This window comes from Periplaneta americana, chromosome 10, assembly GCF_040183065.1.
Source record: "Periplaneta americana isolate PAMFEO1 chromosome 10, P.americana_PAMFEO1_priV1, whole genome shotgun sequence".
NCBI lineage: Eukaryota > Metazoa > Arthropoda > Insecta > Blattodea > Blattidae > Periplaneta > Periplaneta americana.
This window is the reverse complement of record NC_091126.1, coordinates 170,076,070-170,093,867: the sequence shown is the minus strand read 5'-3', so window position 1 is coordinate 170,093,867 and position 17,798 is coordinate 170,076,070. Positions and strand designations below refer to the sequence as shown.

Below are 17,798 nucleotides of genomic sequence, written 5' to 3'. Positions count from 1 at the left end.
AATATTATCATACACTCATCTGTCACAGCTTTACATCAAAGGAAACTAACCACTGAAATCGATATTTATCTCTGAAGACAATTAAAGAAATAGAACGCATTGTTAAAGTAATGCGCGCCTATTTATGGACCTCTAAATTAATTAAGTACAAACAATAATGGGATGGAAACAACAACATAAAACTGCATTACCTATTTACATAGGTTGGATAAAAAGTTATGGCAACAGTGCTGTCACGTGACGATGGTGCGTTCGAGAGCTACCAGCTGTGTGGACATGAACAAGGACTGTTAGATGAGTTAGTGGAGTCAGCGGCGACAGTACTCTGTCAATCTACTGCAGTGTGTAGAACGTTGACTTTCATAGGGATAGTGCGAGCGCCCTAAGACCACGTTTACAAAACTAGAGCAACGTTCCTGGATCAAAATTGAAGTGACACGAGGTCGTAGTGCACAAGAATGTTTTCAGGGACTGCGTGAAGCATGTGCCGATGCAGCGTTGCCATATCACACAGTGACACGATGGGTTAAAGCATTCCGGGAAGGCAGGAATGCCGTTCAGGACGACCCCGCGTGGAGGACAACACAGTTCAACTCCTTGCTTCCCTGTTGGATGCTGATCGCCGATGGCCTGCGCGTGAATTAGCAGCGGAAGTCGAAGAATGTCACAAAACTGTCTCCAAGACATTCTAGATTACCGCAAAATTACAGGGCGTTGTATACCCCAAGAAATTTCCGAGGTTTAACAATGGCACCGCTATGCAGTCGCACAGGCCTTGTTGGACCAGTACCAAAGGAAAGATAACGACTTTCTTGGACGAAATCTGAGCTCGCTCATACGAATCAACCAAACTTGAAACGTCAATCAAATGAATGGAAGCATCCAGGTTCTTCTCGTCCGAAGAAAGTGCGCCCTACAAAAAGTGCTGTGAAGGTGACGTTCATTGTGGAAAATCCACCGTACTCACCCGATATGAGTCCATGCGATTACGATCTTTTCACCAAAGTGAAAGAACCACTGCGAGGGACCCGGTACAATACCAGAGATTAACTTATCCGGGCTACAGGGCGGTCAATACGAAACATCAACAAAGATGGACGCTCTGATTGTGTACGACGCCTTCCAAACATTTGGCAAAAGGTAATAAATAAGGGGGGGCGACTATGTTGTACCCCTGTGAATAAAGCCATGTCAGAAATACCGAACTGTTGCCATTACTTTTTATCCAGCCCTAGTATTTATTCACTCATAACGTGCTCTACAAATTGTTCATAATTATATAATTTCTCACAGGATAACTACTGACGTAAAGAGTAGTGACGGGTAAGAAAGGGTTGGGGTTGATTCAGTAAGTGCAATATGGTGCATGCATCGTCATTATTCTACAGTATCTGTCATTATGGACTCTAGTTTTACCAGCAAAATCGCCCGACGGCACATTGTGGGCATATGAGGCAGGGCGTTCTGTCAACGCCAGATGTCTTGCAGTCCAGTTACCAACAGCGTTTTTTTATATACGTTTCAGCACATTTTAATGCTGGCAATACTGACTTATCTGTGCCATCTATTCGTACAAGTAATACTTATACAGGTTGGGCAGATAAAACCGGCCCCATCTCATGTCATATGATTTGGAAAATAAATTATGTAGGGTATTGATTTCTTTTCTTTCTTTTTTCTTGAAAATGTAATTATATTGGCTATACTGTATCTTCCGCGTGTTTTGTGTCATTGTTGTTGCGCCATTGTTGCTTATAACTTCTTCTGGTTGCTGTTTAAAAGTCAGACGTTCTAAACACATGCAAAGAGTTGTTCTTTAAATAAGCATGACTTATTCAATACCAGAGCGAATATTCATTGTGGAGGCGTACGTACAGACCAGCTCTATTAAGGAAACACAACAATTATTCAGAGACAAATATCCGCTTCGCTCAGTACCGGCGAAAAGCAGCATTCAAGATTTGGTGCGAAAATGGCGTACGACTGGATCCGTAAAAAATGTAACAAGGAACAGAGCTCCTTCTGTCCGGACTCCTCAACTTACAGCGCGAATTAATGAATTCATGACTAGGAGTCCTCGAAAGTCTACCACGAGATTGGCTCAGCAGGTTCATGTGAGTAGGAGAACTTGCGGAATTGCATCCGCAGTACCATGAGGAATTGACACGTGTTTTCATGAACCTGTTAAAACGTGCACAGAAGTGTCTAGATGCAGATGGAGGGCACTTCCAACATTTATTATGAAGGTAAATGCATTTTATTTTCATTCAATTTGAAGTTTGTTTCAAATCATTAGTACCTATCAATGTCATAACACGGGCCGGTTTCATCTGCACAACTCTGTATTAACAAATTAGCAATCACTATCGATTAGTAGTGCTTGGATATCTTTGAAGCCAGTGTACTAAGAATCTTGTTCAAACTTATTATTTCTCAAATCCTAAGTATATTTACGGCATTCTTTCATCTGGCTACATACGAAAGTAGATGTCTCAGAAAATGAATATGCCGTCTCTACACTTAAGGCCCTTTTTAAGTTATATTATTATATAGACTGTCTTTTTAGAGAACTTTTTTTCAAAGTTAAGGTTTTCATGTTTTAAAGTATTTATATTAACATTGTCTCTAGATAATTTAAGTCTAAGAAGTAAACATTTATAAAATTGGAATAGGTTACCATGCACTGGTCAAACAAGCAGATATAAGACTTTGGATATGACTGCCTAGGAAATGAGCCCCTAATCCGGGGGAAAAAAACAATTTTCTGTTTTTGTTATATCCTAATTCATAGTTAAATTTCGAACATTAAAAAAAAAAACATTTCGTTGTAATTCAAAATTGATCATTTAATAACGATTTCAAGTTAATATTATGTAACTGGTCTTCTCTTGGTAAACGGCTTTATTTAATATTTAACGTAAATACATTTCCTTGTATTTCAGACTAATACCACATCGATGGCCGTGTCATCACGTAGTTTAAAGTTCGATCCAAATGATGGCGCTATGATAAAAAAATCGATATTTTCACCCAGGTCGCGTGTAAAATTACGAGTTCCGAATTGGAGTCCCTTTCCCTAGGCACAGTCATATACATTTTTAGTCACCGGTGTAACTCAGGCGGTAAGCACGTTTTCTTACTGATCCCGAGTTGCGCTTCGGAGTGAGTTCGATTCCCAATTGGGATGATTACATCGCTGGATTTATTTCGAGATTTTCCCCAACTATTAACATGAATATCAAAGTAATTCTTGGCGATTCTTCGACCTCATTTCGCTATCACCAATTTCATCGACGCTAAGTTACCTAGAAGTTGATGCAGTTTTATACAACAGATCAAAAAATTGTTATTATCCCAAAGGTCACATGCCACTAAATGGCTCGGAAAATTCAGCTTCAGACAGAGCTTTAAATGATATCATATCCCCTATTGTGAGATACAAACACTATAATTATAAGTCACTTTTTAAAATATTCCAAAAATAGCTTCCTTAATTTTTTTTTTAATTTCTAACTTAATTATGTTCAAGAATTTATCCATTAAATTTTAACGACGTAGAAGTAATTCCTAGGCTGTGTTTACAATATTTAAATCGTACTGATAGAATTTTCGTCTAATTTAACGCTTCACAAAAATTTCCAAGAATCATCAATACTTTACAATTTTTTTAAATCACGTACTACACTTTAAAAGTCTGTGATTGTCTTGAAAGTGAACAAAAAATGCTCTAGTATTGTTCATCAAAGACTTAACAATTTAGGGATTCCAAAATATTATTGTGCCAATGACCGTAAAAAACATGGCGTCCGAGTTAATTCAATTATAACGAATTAAACCCATGCCTATACGTTCTGTGGAAATCACGATAAAATAAAAAAATAATGCATATGAGAAGATTCCAAGGCAGGTATCTGCAATATATGCATATTTCTTGAATTATGAAACTTCCAAACTATATTAATCGTAAATATTTTCTTTTGAAATATTAGGGTCCATGCAGTACAAATATTTTTTGTATAGCCTAGTTGTTCAAAATTTTATTAAATCTTTAGCAATGTGAAACAGTGTCTGACAAATACTGATCAATCTTTGACAAGTTTTCTTGTAAAGTATTGAATTGGAGGGTACATTTAATCGTGTACATGCAGTTTTACATCAGTCTAATAAAAAAAATCGACAAAAAGAATACAGCGCACGGATTGAGAATAGAACTCTTACCAGTAACAAAGAATTGAAAGGAACTGGGATGGGAACTAATTTCGCGCGAGTTACAAAATTATCAGAAATTCTCAAAATGGATAAATTTATACTTTACAAAAAAACCAGTAAAAGGTAAGCCTGCTGTTTATCGCAGTAGGTAGTGCGCGTAATATAAAACTGAACACACTCCTAACCACAACTGTCAATGTATCTACGTGGCGATTAACGGACGCTAGCTCGCTCCCCCACTAAAGCATATACCACCTGCCCTTTTCACTTCCGAGTAGTCATCCAACCAAGCGGTAGACCAGCTGTTGATAACTCTTGTCAGAGAGCCCAGCTAGATGTCTCATCGCATGAAAGCTACACCCACTCAAAACACATCGGCTGAGTTACTTTCATCCTCGTATATTTCTTCGTCCATATACATATGTACAATTTTTTCCCCCCTTTTATCTTGACATCCGAACTCTTGATGCTGAAATCCCACGAATTTATACCACCGAGCACCCGGAGTTAATGGGACTGAGTATTCGTCTAATACAAAAACACCATATTTACTTTATGCCATCAAAATGTGTCTTATCTGACGTATCACAGCAATGCCATATTTTACGTGATTAATATGCTATGTTTTAGTTTTAATGACTACAACTTTTTCTTCTTAGCTCTAATTACAAAGGTCTATATCAGGCCTGCACAAACAGCGCTCAACGAGAGCGCGCGCTCCTTCGGAGTGGGAGAGCTGTGTTTACCGCTCGCCGAAACGGAGAGGAAGATACGTCAGAATGACATAGACTTGCTGTCGGTGGAGGAGAGGGAAACGACCACTCAGTTATCTAGTGGAGTACAGTGTGTAGGCCTATTCTCAGCAACTGTTTCACGTTGCTTACCTACTGCTACAGTACAGTATGGAGGAATCTAAAAGACGGAACATAACATTTAACATTTAACGATTTACAGCTCGAAATTATTGATCTTCAATGTGACCTAAGGGCTAGAGACCGTTTGAATAATACTACTAGCCTGGTTGAGTTTTACAAGACTAAACATTAGCAATAATATCCACGACTACACAAGCCGGCTGTGAAAATGATTACTATGTTTGGCTCAACATTTATATTTGTGAGCAACTGTTTTCTATAATCAAGTTTAATAAAGGCAGACATCGAACATCTGTAACTGATGTTTCATTATGATCAGTAGGCTACTGTTCCTTTCAGCTGCCTACACCATAAAACCTCGTTTTGATGTACTGATAAATAAAAATATAAGAAAATGATATTGTACATTTAAGTAGCTATAGAATTTCTGTTACTTCTGTAAAATAAATATTTCTTTATTAATTAATAATAGTCCAAGATAGTTTTGCAAACACTGAACGGGAATTCATTTCATAAGCACTCGTAATAGTACTTCCTTTTGTGTATATTTTGTACGAGATCCACCCCTTCTTCCAGTCCACCCTTACACAGAGCGCAGCTAATATCTGCATTCCGCTCATGAGCTGTGAGCCGGCTCGGAGAGCACAAACCTTGTGCAGGCCTGGTCTATATCTTATTTTAACATTTCATTTTGAAGGTTCCACGAAAAGAACTTAAATGAATGTAACATACAACAGTTAACAGTCGCAATAAAATTGTACTTAGAATTTTCTATGTAAATATTTAGCATTATAAATTTATAGTGAAATAATTGTTTGTTGTATTTATTATATTGATACTTTTAAATTTTTATTCGAAATTAAAAATATTGCCCGTTTCTGTGTACCTTCATTAATAATTAGAAATAAATCTAACGCCACATCTAAAATTTATACAGAGTGATTCGGTAAAAACGTACACCAGGGAATACCCTACTGAACATTTTAAGATAGGGAACTTAGGGTCTTCGAAGCGAGATTAAGGTTGTACTGTTTCATCGTAGTGTGATTAACTCTTCGAATGGTATGGAACGGTATGTCGTTGACTTATAACATGTTTTGTCATGTAAGAATGTAAATACGATAGACAGAACAATCTTGTGGACGATAGTTCAAAAAACAAAACACGATGAATTTTCTACATGTAAATATTAAATGAACTAAACTTAAATAATAAATTTAAAAATTAAATTTAAATATTAAATACAAATACTGAATGTAAATAATAAGTGAAAATAATAAATGTAAATAATATGGAAAAAATAAGTGGTGATATAGGAATATCACATGCCTTAATTTGCTTCGCAGATCTCAAATTACCTATGTGAAATTGCGTAGAGAATCCCCTATTTCGTGTTTAATTTCTTCACGCTTTTACTTAATCACCCTGTAAAAGATATAATTTCGTTCCAAACTCAATTTTTACACGTAAGGGACCTGAAGAGTTTCTGTAGAAAATTCAGACTAGAGAAAGATCCACTGCAAATCTGCGACCGCAAAACTAAAGTACGGAGTGGAAATAATATAACTATACAGATATGAAGAGCTTGTTCCTTCGAGAGAGAAAATCGAAAAGCCTAATACCATACTAATTCAAAATGTATACTTTTCAAAAAAAAAAAAAAAAAAGAACAACAAATTTGCCCTAAATTTTAACGGTGCTTTAGTCGATATTGACTATCCATATGATTTTGAGCTTTCCTCTTATAATTAGAGAAATTTATGTGGAATAATTTTCTCCCTTTGCAGTTTTTAAATAAAATTGACGGTTTTGTTGCAAATTAAATAAAAATGATTAACATTTAACGCCATTTGGAAGTCTGGTAAGTCTACTGAATTGACCGAGGGACGGAACTCAACCGTTCAGACCGAGTGCGTGTGTGCTTTCGAACGTGAATCGGCGACGCCAGTTGCTAAACAACGCAGACTTTCAACCTAATTTTACAATTAACCACGCAATTAATTACAGAAGTCATTTATATTATTTTAATATATTCTTTTGCCCCCTTCAACCTGCAGAGATACGTATGTACAATGTAGGGGTAGAAACTATCTTGTGTACAGGATTTTCTGTCAAACTAGACACATTGCTTTAATACAATAGCTTTAACACGTGATGTTTCATACTGACGATTTAACTAATGTTGCTTGTTAATGCATTTTTATACGACGGCGTCATTTACTGTGTCATACTCCACGTGGCACAGGACGTCATTAAACTGCCCCTTTACTTACATTAGGAATTAAACACAAGAGGGGAATGGACAGAGACTTGCAATTTTTCCATGACCATCTGCTGGGGTAGAAATTCACGCGTGGAGTTGATACATTATTTATTTTGTCGTTACATATCATGCACAAGAGGAAGCCATCATGCAAAGCCTTAAAAACTATTATTTAGACCACATGACAAGGGCTGCAGGGGCTTGTGTTACCTTACCTGCAGGGTACAGACAGTGCTAACTTGAGCACAGGAAAATACAAATTGTCATCGAAATATTTCAATAAAAATTACATCGCTCAATTTGTGAAAATATTTAAGTTACAAAACTCCACTAATTCGCAATCTAACATTAAAGATATTAATTCTGCTATTTATTTCGGATATTTAATATGAAATTGTAGTAGGACCCTAGTCCATTAAAGTCTGGAAAAAAGCCGGTTCGAACCTTGGAAAAAGCAGGAAACTTTAAATTCGAAACGATTCTGGGAGCCACGTAATTTTCTGTCAAATCAGAGTAGAATTTGTTTTCGGCCGCGAAGGGACTGCAGTTAGAAAGAGCTCCTTATTATTTTTGCCCAACTATTTTATAGTAAATCCGGAGAATCATAATCTGAAAATGGTATATAAATGACTAACTCTTAAGCTGAAGTAAACTCAAGTAATTTTAAAATAAATCAAAAAGTCCTATGATCGTTTCTTTCTTCACTTAATAACCCGTCAAATCAATATATATTTATTTTCGGCCGCAAAGAGAGTGGAATGAGAAAAAGCTCCTTGTTATTTTAAAACAACACTTTGAACATTTACAACAATGGGTGAAACAGAACACTAAAATATAATTTCGAAAGAAATAAACGTTTTATGCACATTATTGTTTGTTTTGCTCAACATTTGAGGAAAACAGCTTCTCGAGTTTTGAACTGTCTAGAAATATCTGCATGCATTTTAGTCTTAAGTTACATTCGGTGATTGTAAAACAAAAATCTTTTTACGATGTCTCCAACACAATTAATAATTGTAGTTAATCTGAGGAGTATAAGATATACTAGTCTGGACTCATCTCGGGACGGGAACAGACAGGAGAGAAGCTTAATACAATGCTGAATGTGCAGTCATGCAACACAGAAACAACCCATATGCAAGAGTACTGGTAGGAGCAGGTGTCCTCGTATACGATATGAAAACAGGAGGAAATTAATGGCTGTGGATCACGTCACAACATTTTAACTTACTTGTTTCTTTTTTCCATATACCACTACAGAAAGATTCACCCAACACGATTAAACATTATTAATATGACTTAAAATAAAATCTTATACAACTAACTACTGAAAGAAGTGTCAAAATTATGACAAATAATGCCAAAAAAAATACCTTAAAGCTATTTTATTGCCCTTTACTGTGACGTCTAACAATTTAACGCCCAAACAAATACGTAACAAGTTTTAGTTGAGATAAATGAAATATTCTTACTGAGGAAAAAAGTCCCTTTTTATGCTGAACAAAATATTTTTACGTATTTCTTTTATTTATTAATTTACAGACGCTTTAACTCCTAGGTCATACCACGACTCTGATTTTAACGTTGTGGATGCCCATTGTTGCACTGACTATTATTTCTTTGTAATTGGGGTTCAATGTGGTATTCGCCTTTATTTCACTAAAAATTATTACTTAATGGAGGAAAACCACGTAAAATACCTCGAACAAACTGCTCAACACAGGGGATCGAACCCAGAACGTCTCGAGTGCGAGTTCACTGGTTTGCCGCTGAGCCATCTTGCTTGGCAAAATATATATTTTCTTGATTTTCAATAAGCTAAATGTTTTCGGCACACAAAATTACAAAAATCTAAGAATGAGGTGCCTTCAGAAAGGCTGTAAATTAATTCTCTTTTAATAATTAATACTTCATTAGACTAATACGAGAGTGTTTTGTTGAGTGAAGCAAGACATCGATTAATTGCTCGGAAAAACAAAGCAGGAATACGGCATCATCTGTTATTTCAGCGTATGAAAACCATTCCGTGTCTGCCCAGATCAATAAGAACTGTAATTCGCCCGACATCCCGATATAGCGTGACGCAACGAGGGCGAACTGTCGCCATGGAAACAAAACTTACACTACAAACGAGGGTCGCTAATCATCGTATCGTATCGTATCGTATCGGGCTTATCACTTTTCAGTGTGTGCAACCAACACCAGGGAACGAAAAGTAACAGTGCTCCAAGCAAGGTACAAAAGACGTGTAGAAAATGCATTACAGAAACTGTTAATATCAAGAGAGAGAGAGAGACAGAGAGAGAAAGAGAGAGAGAGAGGTTATGAGGTTATTGTTAATTCAATCCAGAAAACTTGTCTTGTGTTTAGAAAATTGTTAATTGCAGGGATGGGCAAATTCTAAAAGTTCAGAAATATCAATACCGATATCTTTTCGAAATTTAAATTTGATATCGATATCGTAATATGTAAACTGTACTCACGACCAAGAATACTGGAGCACGGCTCTGAGTCGGTGTCTAAAAACAAATCGAAAATTGAATTTGTTTAGAAGATAACAAGAAAAGAATATCACCATCGCGAAAAGAAAAAAAAAACAATATCAACCAAACATTTCTATATCAAATTGTTGCCCATCCCTAAAGAAAACATGTGTAACAACATTAATATTTTCTAGTATTCTGAGATAAACAAAGATAGAAACCCAAAAATTATTATCATGACATTTCTAACTTAATATATCAATTCAGAAAATCTACAGGGTGCTCAAATCTTACAAAAAAAATACAGCCTCTATTCTGGCTCTATGGAATCATCAAATCTCTTTTGCTTACCTGTAACTTTGTCCCTGATGAGCTTACAGCTTTCTACCTCGCCGATTGAAGAGAAGAGGGATCGTATTTCCTCTTGGGTCATCGTCTGGGGAAGGTAATTTACGATGAGGTTCGTCTTGCTCTCTTCTTGCTGGCCTCCGGTATTCGTTTGTGAAGATGAATTGTGTGAATTTGAAGAAGAAGAGGTTGATGAGTTGGTATGCATAGTGCCATTTTGCTGTGGCACAGTATCCATGCCGTTTTGCATCATTTTATCCGGAAAAAATCCTCCAAACCTGTAACAACAGAAGTGCCTTGTTGAACACGTGGTGAAGTCAACCATGTCACATGTATAAATAAGAAAAAAAGATTCTCCAAGGCCAACACTCCTTCACGCATAGCTTGTAGAGACAAAATTCTGTTCAACATCTCCAGTCAGTTTTATCAACTACTTTTCCTCCAGAAGTTTCGCGGCAAAAGTTATTGTGGCACTTGCATTTGACATTGCAAACAATTTATGCTCACACTGAATGTAACATCGCTAGAAACTATTTATTCCGTGTTTACAGTCATTTGAAATGACAATGATCTTTCGAAGAAACGAAATATTTTATCGCTTGTGTCACAAAATTCAGCCAGCATGCTCTGAAGATGTACTAAAATAGATTACCAGGAAATGCGTACATTTAAATTTCTTTTGAATTTGAAAACATCCGGTATATCGACTTAAAAAGGCGGCATTAAGTTCCTAGCTGACATACCAGTTCACAACAACGCAACTAGCAAAGTGTACGCTCCGCATTACCATTATCACATGTTTGAACAGTTGCGTGCTTTCGACACTTCGATGAATTTATTAGGCCTACTCAGAAGTTAACTACACTCCGTCTCTGTGAAGTTACAATAAGAACTTATTTCTTCTGCTCCCAAGCTTCGCGGACAACAATCAATACTGGCTTGGATTCAAGTTCCGATTCCTGACAGTTTAAATAATTTGACACGATACTATACCGAAAAGATTCTTAAGCCACTGAGTTCAGTACACTAATTGTGACAAATTTGACCATTGTTTGGATCCCTTGATATCTAGAAGACACATACGGCTGTAAGTGGTATTTAATTTATACGACTAAACTTAGCTCGGATTAGAAAGAGTTTTCAATGCTTTCTTCACAGACATGTCCAATTTCCATTCGCGCGTGCGCAATACGCAACTATGTTCCACACAATACAGCCACACACTGCTAGCGTACGTTATAAGTTTAATAATATGACGGCGTGGACAGTAAATTTACAGACTGCTCAACTGAAGTGAGAAATAAAAATCTAATAATTATGTGCTGATTACTTCGTATAGTGTACTTTCTCGTGGGGCTATGATTTAATAAATATTAAATCCTATTCTAGCATTTAAATGTTCTATCGATTGATACTTCGTTTTAACTAAATTAAAACAATTGCCGAATTCTACTCTCACCACGTTGACACGTTCTAGAACTAGATTAAAGACAAAAATTCCAGAGAAAGCAGAATATGAAGCTACTTGACGCCTCTCTTGATATCTGCAGTAAATATTCAACTTCGTAAGGTGAAATTTAGTTTCTTATATTAAACCTAAGACGAATGACATCATGTGTGTCCAATCGTTGTGGAATGTAAGAAATATTATCAATAATACAGCGAAATTTACAATCACCTTCAATGACAACAGAGTCAAATGAAGTTCCGGTTTGAGTATAACTCGGTTAAAATTCTTTCGAAGCGCAATAATACTTTCAAAGGCCAAGTAACTCCAGTGAGGAGATGTCCACAAGCCTAAGTTCAATGCTGGTATTCCAAAAACTGTTTAGGACTGAGAAATTATCCCAAGTGAGAGTCACAAGGCAATGTTTCTGAATGAAGCCGCATGTTGCTAGGCTGTGTGCTAACGCACCACGTACTCAACGCATCGACGCAACGCAAGGACGAAGCCACGCAGGCTCTATTATCAGGCTGTGGGGTAAGGAAGGTGAGTGGCAAGCTCCTCCCACAAGCCTCCAGTCTCCGCCTAGCTGGAGATCGATAACATGCCGCCCAGTTGAGATTTATTTTCCCGCCGAGTTTGCCGTATCTTGCTCTCTCTTTTCACAAGATCCGCTCTGAAAGCTCTGTTTCCAACAGAGGGGAAAATATTCGGCTAAGCATATAACCAATTTCGTTCGTTCTTCACTAATTTCGTGTTTCTTAATGTTTTCCTACTCAACTGCAACAAAAAATGCCAAAATCATTTTTAATTTTCACACGATATCGCGTATGAATAATTCTATCGTATTCACATCAACATATTCGCTCTAGATTAACGCAAAGCGACAATGTAAATGGTACAAAAAAAAGATTGATTTCATAAAGTTATTTCTCCATTTTTAGTGCAGTAACCGCAAGCATAAAAAACCTGGAATACTAACTTTACAAACAACCGCTACCGCTTTACTGCGTACCGTGGTAGTGATCCGCAGAGTCACTCGTACGAGAAAGCAGTCCGTCCTACACTCGCTCTGGAGTCATCTTGAAACAGCATTTGACTTTACTTGGCACTGTCGCCAAACCAATTTGACTTATACTATACACACAATCGTCTGAGTACACATTTTTGCGTCGTGAATAACAAATTACACTAATTTAGTACGTAAAATTGTCATGTTCGTATTTCTGAATTTATTTTTAAATTGTTACCCCTACAGGCCATATTAAAACTATTTCGAATATAACCATTCTCATACTTCATCGATATTTATTATTCTACAATACAGTAACCCCACAGACCATTTTTAAAAATTCACATCTGTAACGAAAGTGGTCGAGAAGGGAAGATAATGGAGTTCATTATCAACTAACAGTAATGGTCATTACGGAAAATCTGCAATATAACTGCACCGGTCTTTTTTTTTCTAAAATGATTTCTCCTACAACTACAAAAAATGATATAAATACTACTCTACGTACGTAAAACTACAAATAAATATATAAACATACCTATTCTAACAACGTCACTTCTGGAAACTTGGTTGCTCAAACACACACAGAGAACCTAAACCGGAAGTATTAAAAAAAACAGGATGTTACGAAAACTTAACTCATGGGTCCTAACCGCCATTTAGATTATTTTTTGAATGTGAAATTCTACAAGGATTCGAAAAGAAATATTATTTGCAAACGGAACAATTATGTAATGTTCATTTAAAGTTTCGATTTAACAAAATAATTTTACCACCAAGGTTTTGTAATGTAAAGTTGCCTGTCATAGTTTCACACAGTTAAATGACTACTTTTGCTCATTTTGTTTCCAAACTGGTACACATTTCACACATTCATACCAATACTGTTGGAGACGATTAAAATGAGCAAAATTTTACTTACGTATCGTGACTTTTAGTTGAAACAAAATTTGAAGAAATAGGGAACACTCATATCGCTACGATAACTATAAATTCGTTTAACTGAACGATAGTTTACAAAATAGAAGAAAAACGTCGAAAAAATATGGACTTCTGTGAAATTAGACGTCATCCTTCAACTTATTTCGAACACTAACTGAACAAATGACTAGCGTTAAGTATGAGCCTAACAACCCGCCTTCTGAACGCGATAAATAATTCTTTCCGGCAAAATGATTATAAAATTTGTTAATAAAATAAATCGTGTCCCAAGGAACGAAATCAAGTTTTATCGCATATATTTTACAGTGAAATCTTCGACTCAACTTACGTAAGTCCACAATTATTTTAATTTTGGTCCAAAATATTACATTCTACCTCAAGATATTTTCTGTGTATAAGCGTTCCACAATAAGTTCAATTTTTATACGCTACACACAGTACTATCCTTGTAATTTTTTAAGTAATTGTACCAAATTTAATTGTGGACTACTCACTTTTAATTATATTAATACAGGTTCCCGGTGTTGTAACGCGAACATGTCCTCTCCCTTCTGAATGGAAGGGGAGGAGTGGTTTGTTGGGTTAGCGGGTGACTAACAGTCTGCAGCTGCTATCAGCCTTCTTAACATCTGCTGATCCACGATTCCGTTTGCAAAAGAATGATAGTTTAAATTAACTCGCGTTGCCAGTAAAATCAAATTATGCACGTCAGCATAACGACCGCTGCAAAAGATGCGTGGATGTATAATACAATGCAAGATATGTATTTGATAAGCTATTATTTATGAAAGTAACTACGCATGCAATGGTTACCTCGAAGTCAAACGAACAACTTTTAAGCGAGTTGAATTAATATGTCAAAATATAATACATAACTTACTCTACAGCATACACACAATCACAGAACTTGCAAGACACAAAGTAAACATTTAAATGGGGCTTCTGTCAGCTCGATACCGGAACACATACACACTGCTGGAATAAAGGGGTTTATTAGTTGCATCTCTACTTAAAAGTATATTATTTTAATACTACTCTAATCCCAATACCTAACTCCTTGTTAAAACCATGGTCAAACCCAAAAAATCGGAGAACAAAACGATCACAAAGTTCTCTATTGTTAGCTTCAATATGCAAATTATATGAAAAACAGAACTGTGAGAATTTCTAAAATCAGGCATCGCATCCAACGGTAGTTAGTATTTGAACAAGCTACTGCGTGCAAATTATCATTGTGGTCCATTAAGCTACAAATAACAGAAACAAAACAAGGAATGCTAAGGGGAATTAAGCGCAGATTTCTCCTCCAAGTTGCAAGCAAGGTAAATGCACTACGGTTATCTTCCTGTTCTTCCTGTCTAACACGTTTCAGTCGCGTATTGTACTGTTTATACTAACACACCTGATTGAAATTTGTTTCGTCGATCCTATGGACCACAATAGTTATCTTGGATCCTACACAATGCACTGCAATGCATAATAACCCTTCTCCTCTTTCCAATGCCCTTTTATATTTCTCGTTTAATAGAGAAAGATTTGCGTAACATGTGACGGATAGCGAACACTTCGAGAGCACAATGAGTCACTCCAAGAGACAGACGATCTTGTGGCACACTTTGGAGTTAGGTCGACTCGTATAAGTATCGATAATTTGAACACAAATTCCCAACGATCTTGCTTGAGGAATGGAATAAAAGTAACAATCACACTAGTTTCGATGCAGTAGCTGCTTCCCGTTTCGAACGACACAGAAATGAAAGCATACCTATATAACAACTCTTGCGGTGCTGGCAAACTGCTGCAACTAGCCGATGAGGCGAACAGGATGGCACTCGACACCACACTAGTACCGGTCCCCCACCCCTTCAATGCTGGCGCCCGGCTGCAACTAAGCCCGGGAGCACTGCGCGCCAGAGCTACACCCTGGCAGACTCTTCCCCACTCCTTTTCCACCCTCTGTATCCCCTCCCCTACACCGCCGACGCCTCAAGAGCTCGTGGCTCGTGCCGACCTCCCGCCATCCCGGTCCAGCGTACTCGGCAGCTTCCGTTAGGCCGACTCGGCAAATTTCGGCTACCATCGTCCATCTTCCATCCTATTCCACGACGTTTTTCAAACATAGACCCTCGCCCCGCTTGTGGCCCGTTACTAGCGTCATCTGACGGGATACATAAAAACTTCTGATTTTTCTATGTCGATTCTGAAATTCTCTGGTCACTGAGGGTTGCGTACAAATCAATCAGCTGTAACATTGTAATTTTATGACTGGGTTTAGTATCTTACTAGAGATTTTTCTGTATTTTCGTCATACAGTGCAATAAGTTTAATAAATTTAAAACAAATGCATACATAATATATGATGATAATTCATACACGTTGCAATACAGAACAAAGTTTTGGAGTATTTTCTGTTTATATTAAATTATTGATAAATAGGACATTATTTCCAATAGCGAGAAAACTAAAACATTATATAACATGAATCTTACGGGTATGTAGCCTATCTACTGTGTTATTGCAGAAGCTTTCCCACTTATACAAGTTTAAACAGCAGGTTCTAAAATTAAATTATTACAGATAAATATAAAATTATAATATGTCAATAACAAACATTTGTACGAATAATGGTGGATCTATTATTATTATTATTATTATTATTATTATTATTATTATTATTATTATTATTATTATTATTAATATAGTACAAAAGTTGTTTCAAGGAGTTTAGACACTGCAATTATTTCATATTTGTACATTTTAATCCTATTCTGGGATTCAATGTTTATTTTGACATGTAATATGCCACCATGCTTTAAGAACAAATTTTGATGATACAACAATTCAGACTATATCACAAGACTTCAGCTGTAATAGGAGAAAAGTTAATACTGTTACAGTGACAAGGAGATGGCTGAATTACATGTTAATGATTACTTAGCATATCACTTTCCAATGAAGTCCTACATGAAATTGCTTTCTAATCTGCAGTGCCGGTCACCATTATTAGAATGTGTAGAGCATTGATTTTTCATGTTGAAGATCCTGAGTTCAATTTCTGGCGAGTCCAAGTAGGATTTGAGGGGGGAAAGCACTATGTTGGAGGCAGATTATCTGGCAATACTCCAATTTTTTTTGCAATCATTCCACTATTCCTTTCTTCCATACCAGGCCATCGAAATCGAATACGAAATACTTATTCTGTTTGATATTCATGAAAAGGTGAATAATTAGAAGCCTGTTAATACAGGTTCAGTGACAAGTAGGCTACAAATATTTTTAATTCAAGTAAATGGATTGCAACTTCTACAATCCAGACACAATACCAAATTTACTTTTCATTGACTGTCTTTTCTAAATTACGGGGAAAATCCAGAAATTAAAAGGTGGTGATACGACAATAATGGAGCAACGGTTGAATGAAAACAAGAGAAATTAATTCGACGAAAACTTTAACAATCTTATAACCTATAAAAATGTGAAAAAATCTGCAAGAAATCGATGTGTAGGCTCTCTAATGAAACAGTAAGTACTAAAGTAGGGATGTCAATGTAAACACTACGAGTAAAGGCTGGTTCACAATAAACCAGAAACGGAAACGACAACGAGAACGAGAACGGAAGTAATGTAAAAATAAATATATTTAAATGTGAGTATTCTCAATAGTTAATTGTGAATGCACACATTTAAATACATTTATTTTAACATTATTTCCGTTCTCGTTCTCGTTTCCGTTTTATTGTGAACCAGCCTTAAGTGGTGTTAGCATCTGTAGCGCAGAAGAAATTGATGGAAGAACGTGGATATGCACGGGAGAACGACTATCACAGTCCAAGACTTTGCTGTTTACGAATGGGGTTAATTTAGTTTGAAAACTCAAACTAATAATAATAATATTATACATAATCGTGTATTTAAATAAAGCATTATGCTTGATATTTTAATGCTATAAAACTGATAGGTTTTCAGGTCTAGGCCCTATATACTGTTTAAGGCACATATTCGCACTATATTTATAATAGATATTAGAATTTTAAGTATACTTACATGAACCTTGAATAATAAACTGCTTTTATACTTAAAAAATTAAGACTATTCTCAGAACCAAATAAAAAAAAACACTGTTTTTAACTGAAACATTACTTACTGCATTAATTCTTTCTCGAGTAGGCCTAGTAATCCTGCAACTTTAAGTTCTATATTTAATACCTTCAATTTTTATTCA

General features: G+C 36.2%; 1 protein-coding gene across 17 annotated transcripts in view; it reads right to left on the bottom strand.

The window, feature by feature from the left end:
- LOC138708146 (ELAV-like protein 1) overlaps positions 1-17,798 on the bottom strand; it is a 437,015-nt gene that overhangs the window by 329,545 nt on the left and 89,672 nt on the right. For 8 of the 17 annotated variants that reach the window (XM_069838377.1, XM_069838382.1, XM_069838386.1 and 5 more), the window contains exons 1-3: positions 15,342-15,494; positions 10,182-10,456; positions 9,831-9,866 (exon numbers count right to left, since the gene is read on the bottom strand). In XM_069838377.1, the coding sequence (XP_069694478.1) occupies positions 9,831-9,866; positions 10,182-10,431 (286 nt within the window). In that variant the 5' untranslated portion in view covers positions 10,432-10,456; positions 15,342-15,494. Of the gene's footprint in view, positions 1-9,830; positions 9,867-10,181; positions 10,457-11,856; positions 11,980-14,978; positions 15,313-15,341; positions 15,495-17,798 lie in introns of those variants that run through there. The other 9 variants (XM_069838384.1, XM_069838389.1, XM_069838395.1 and 6 more) reach the window with 4 other exon arrangements.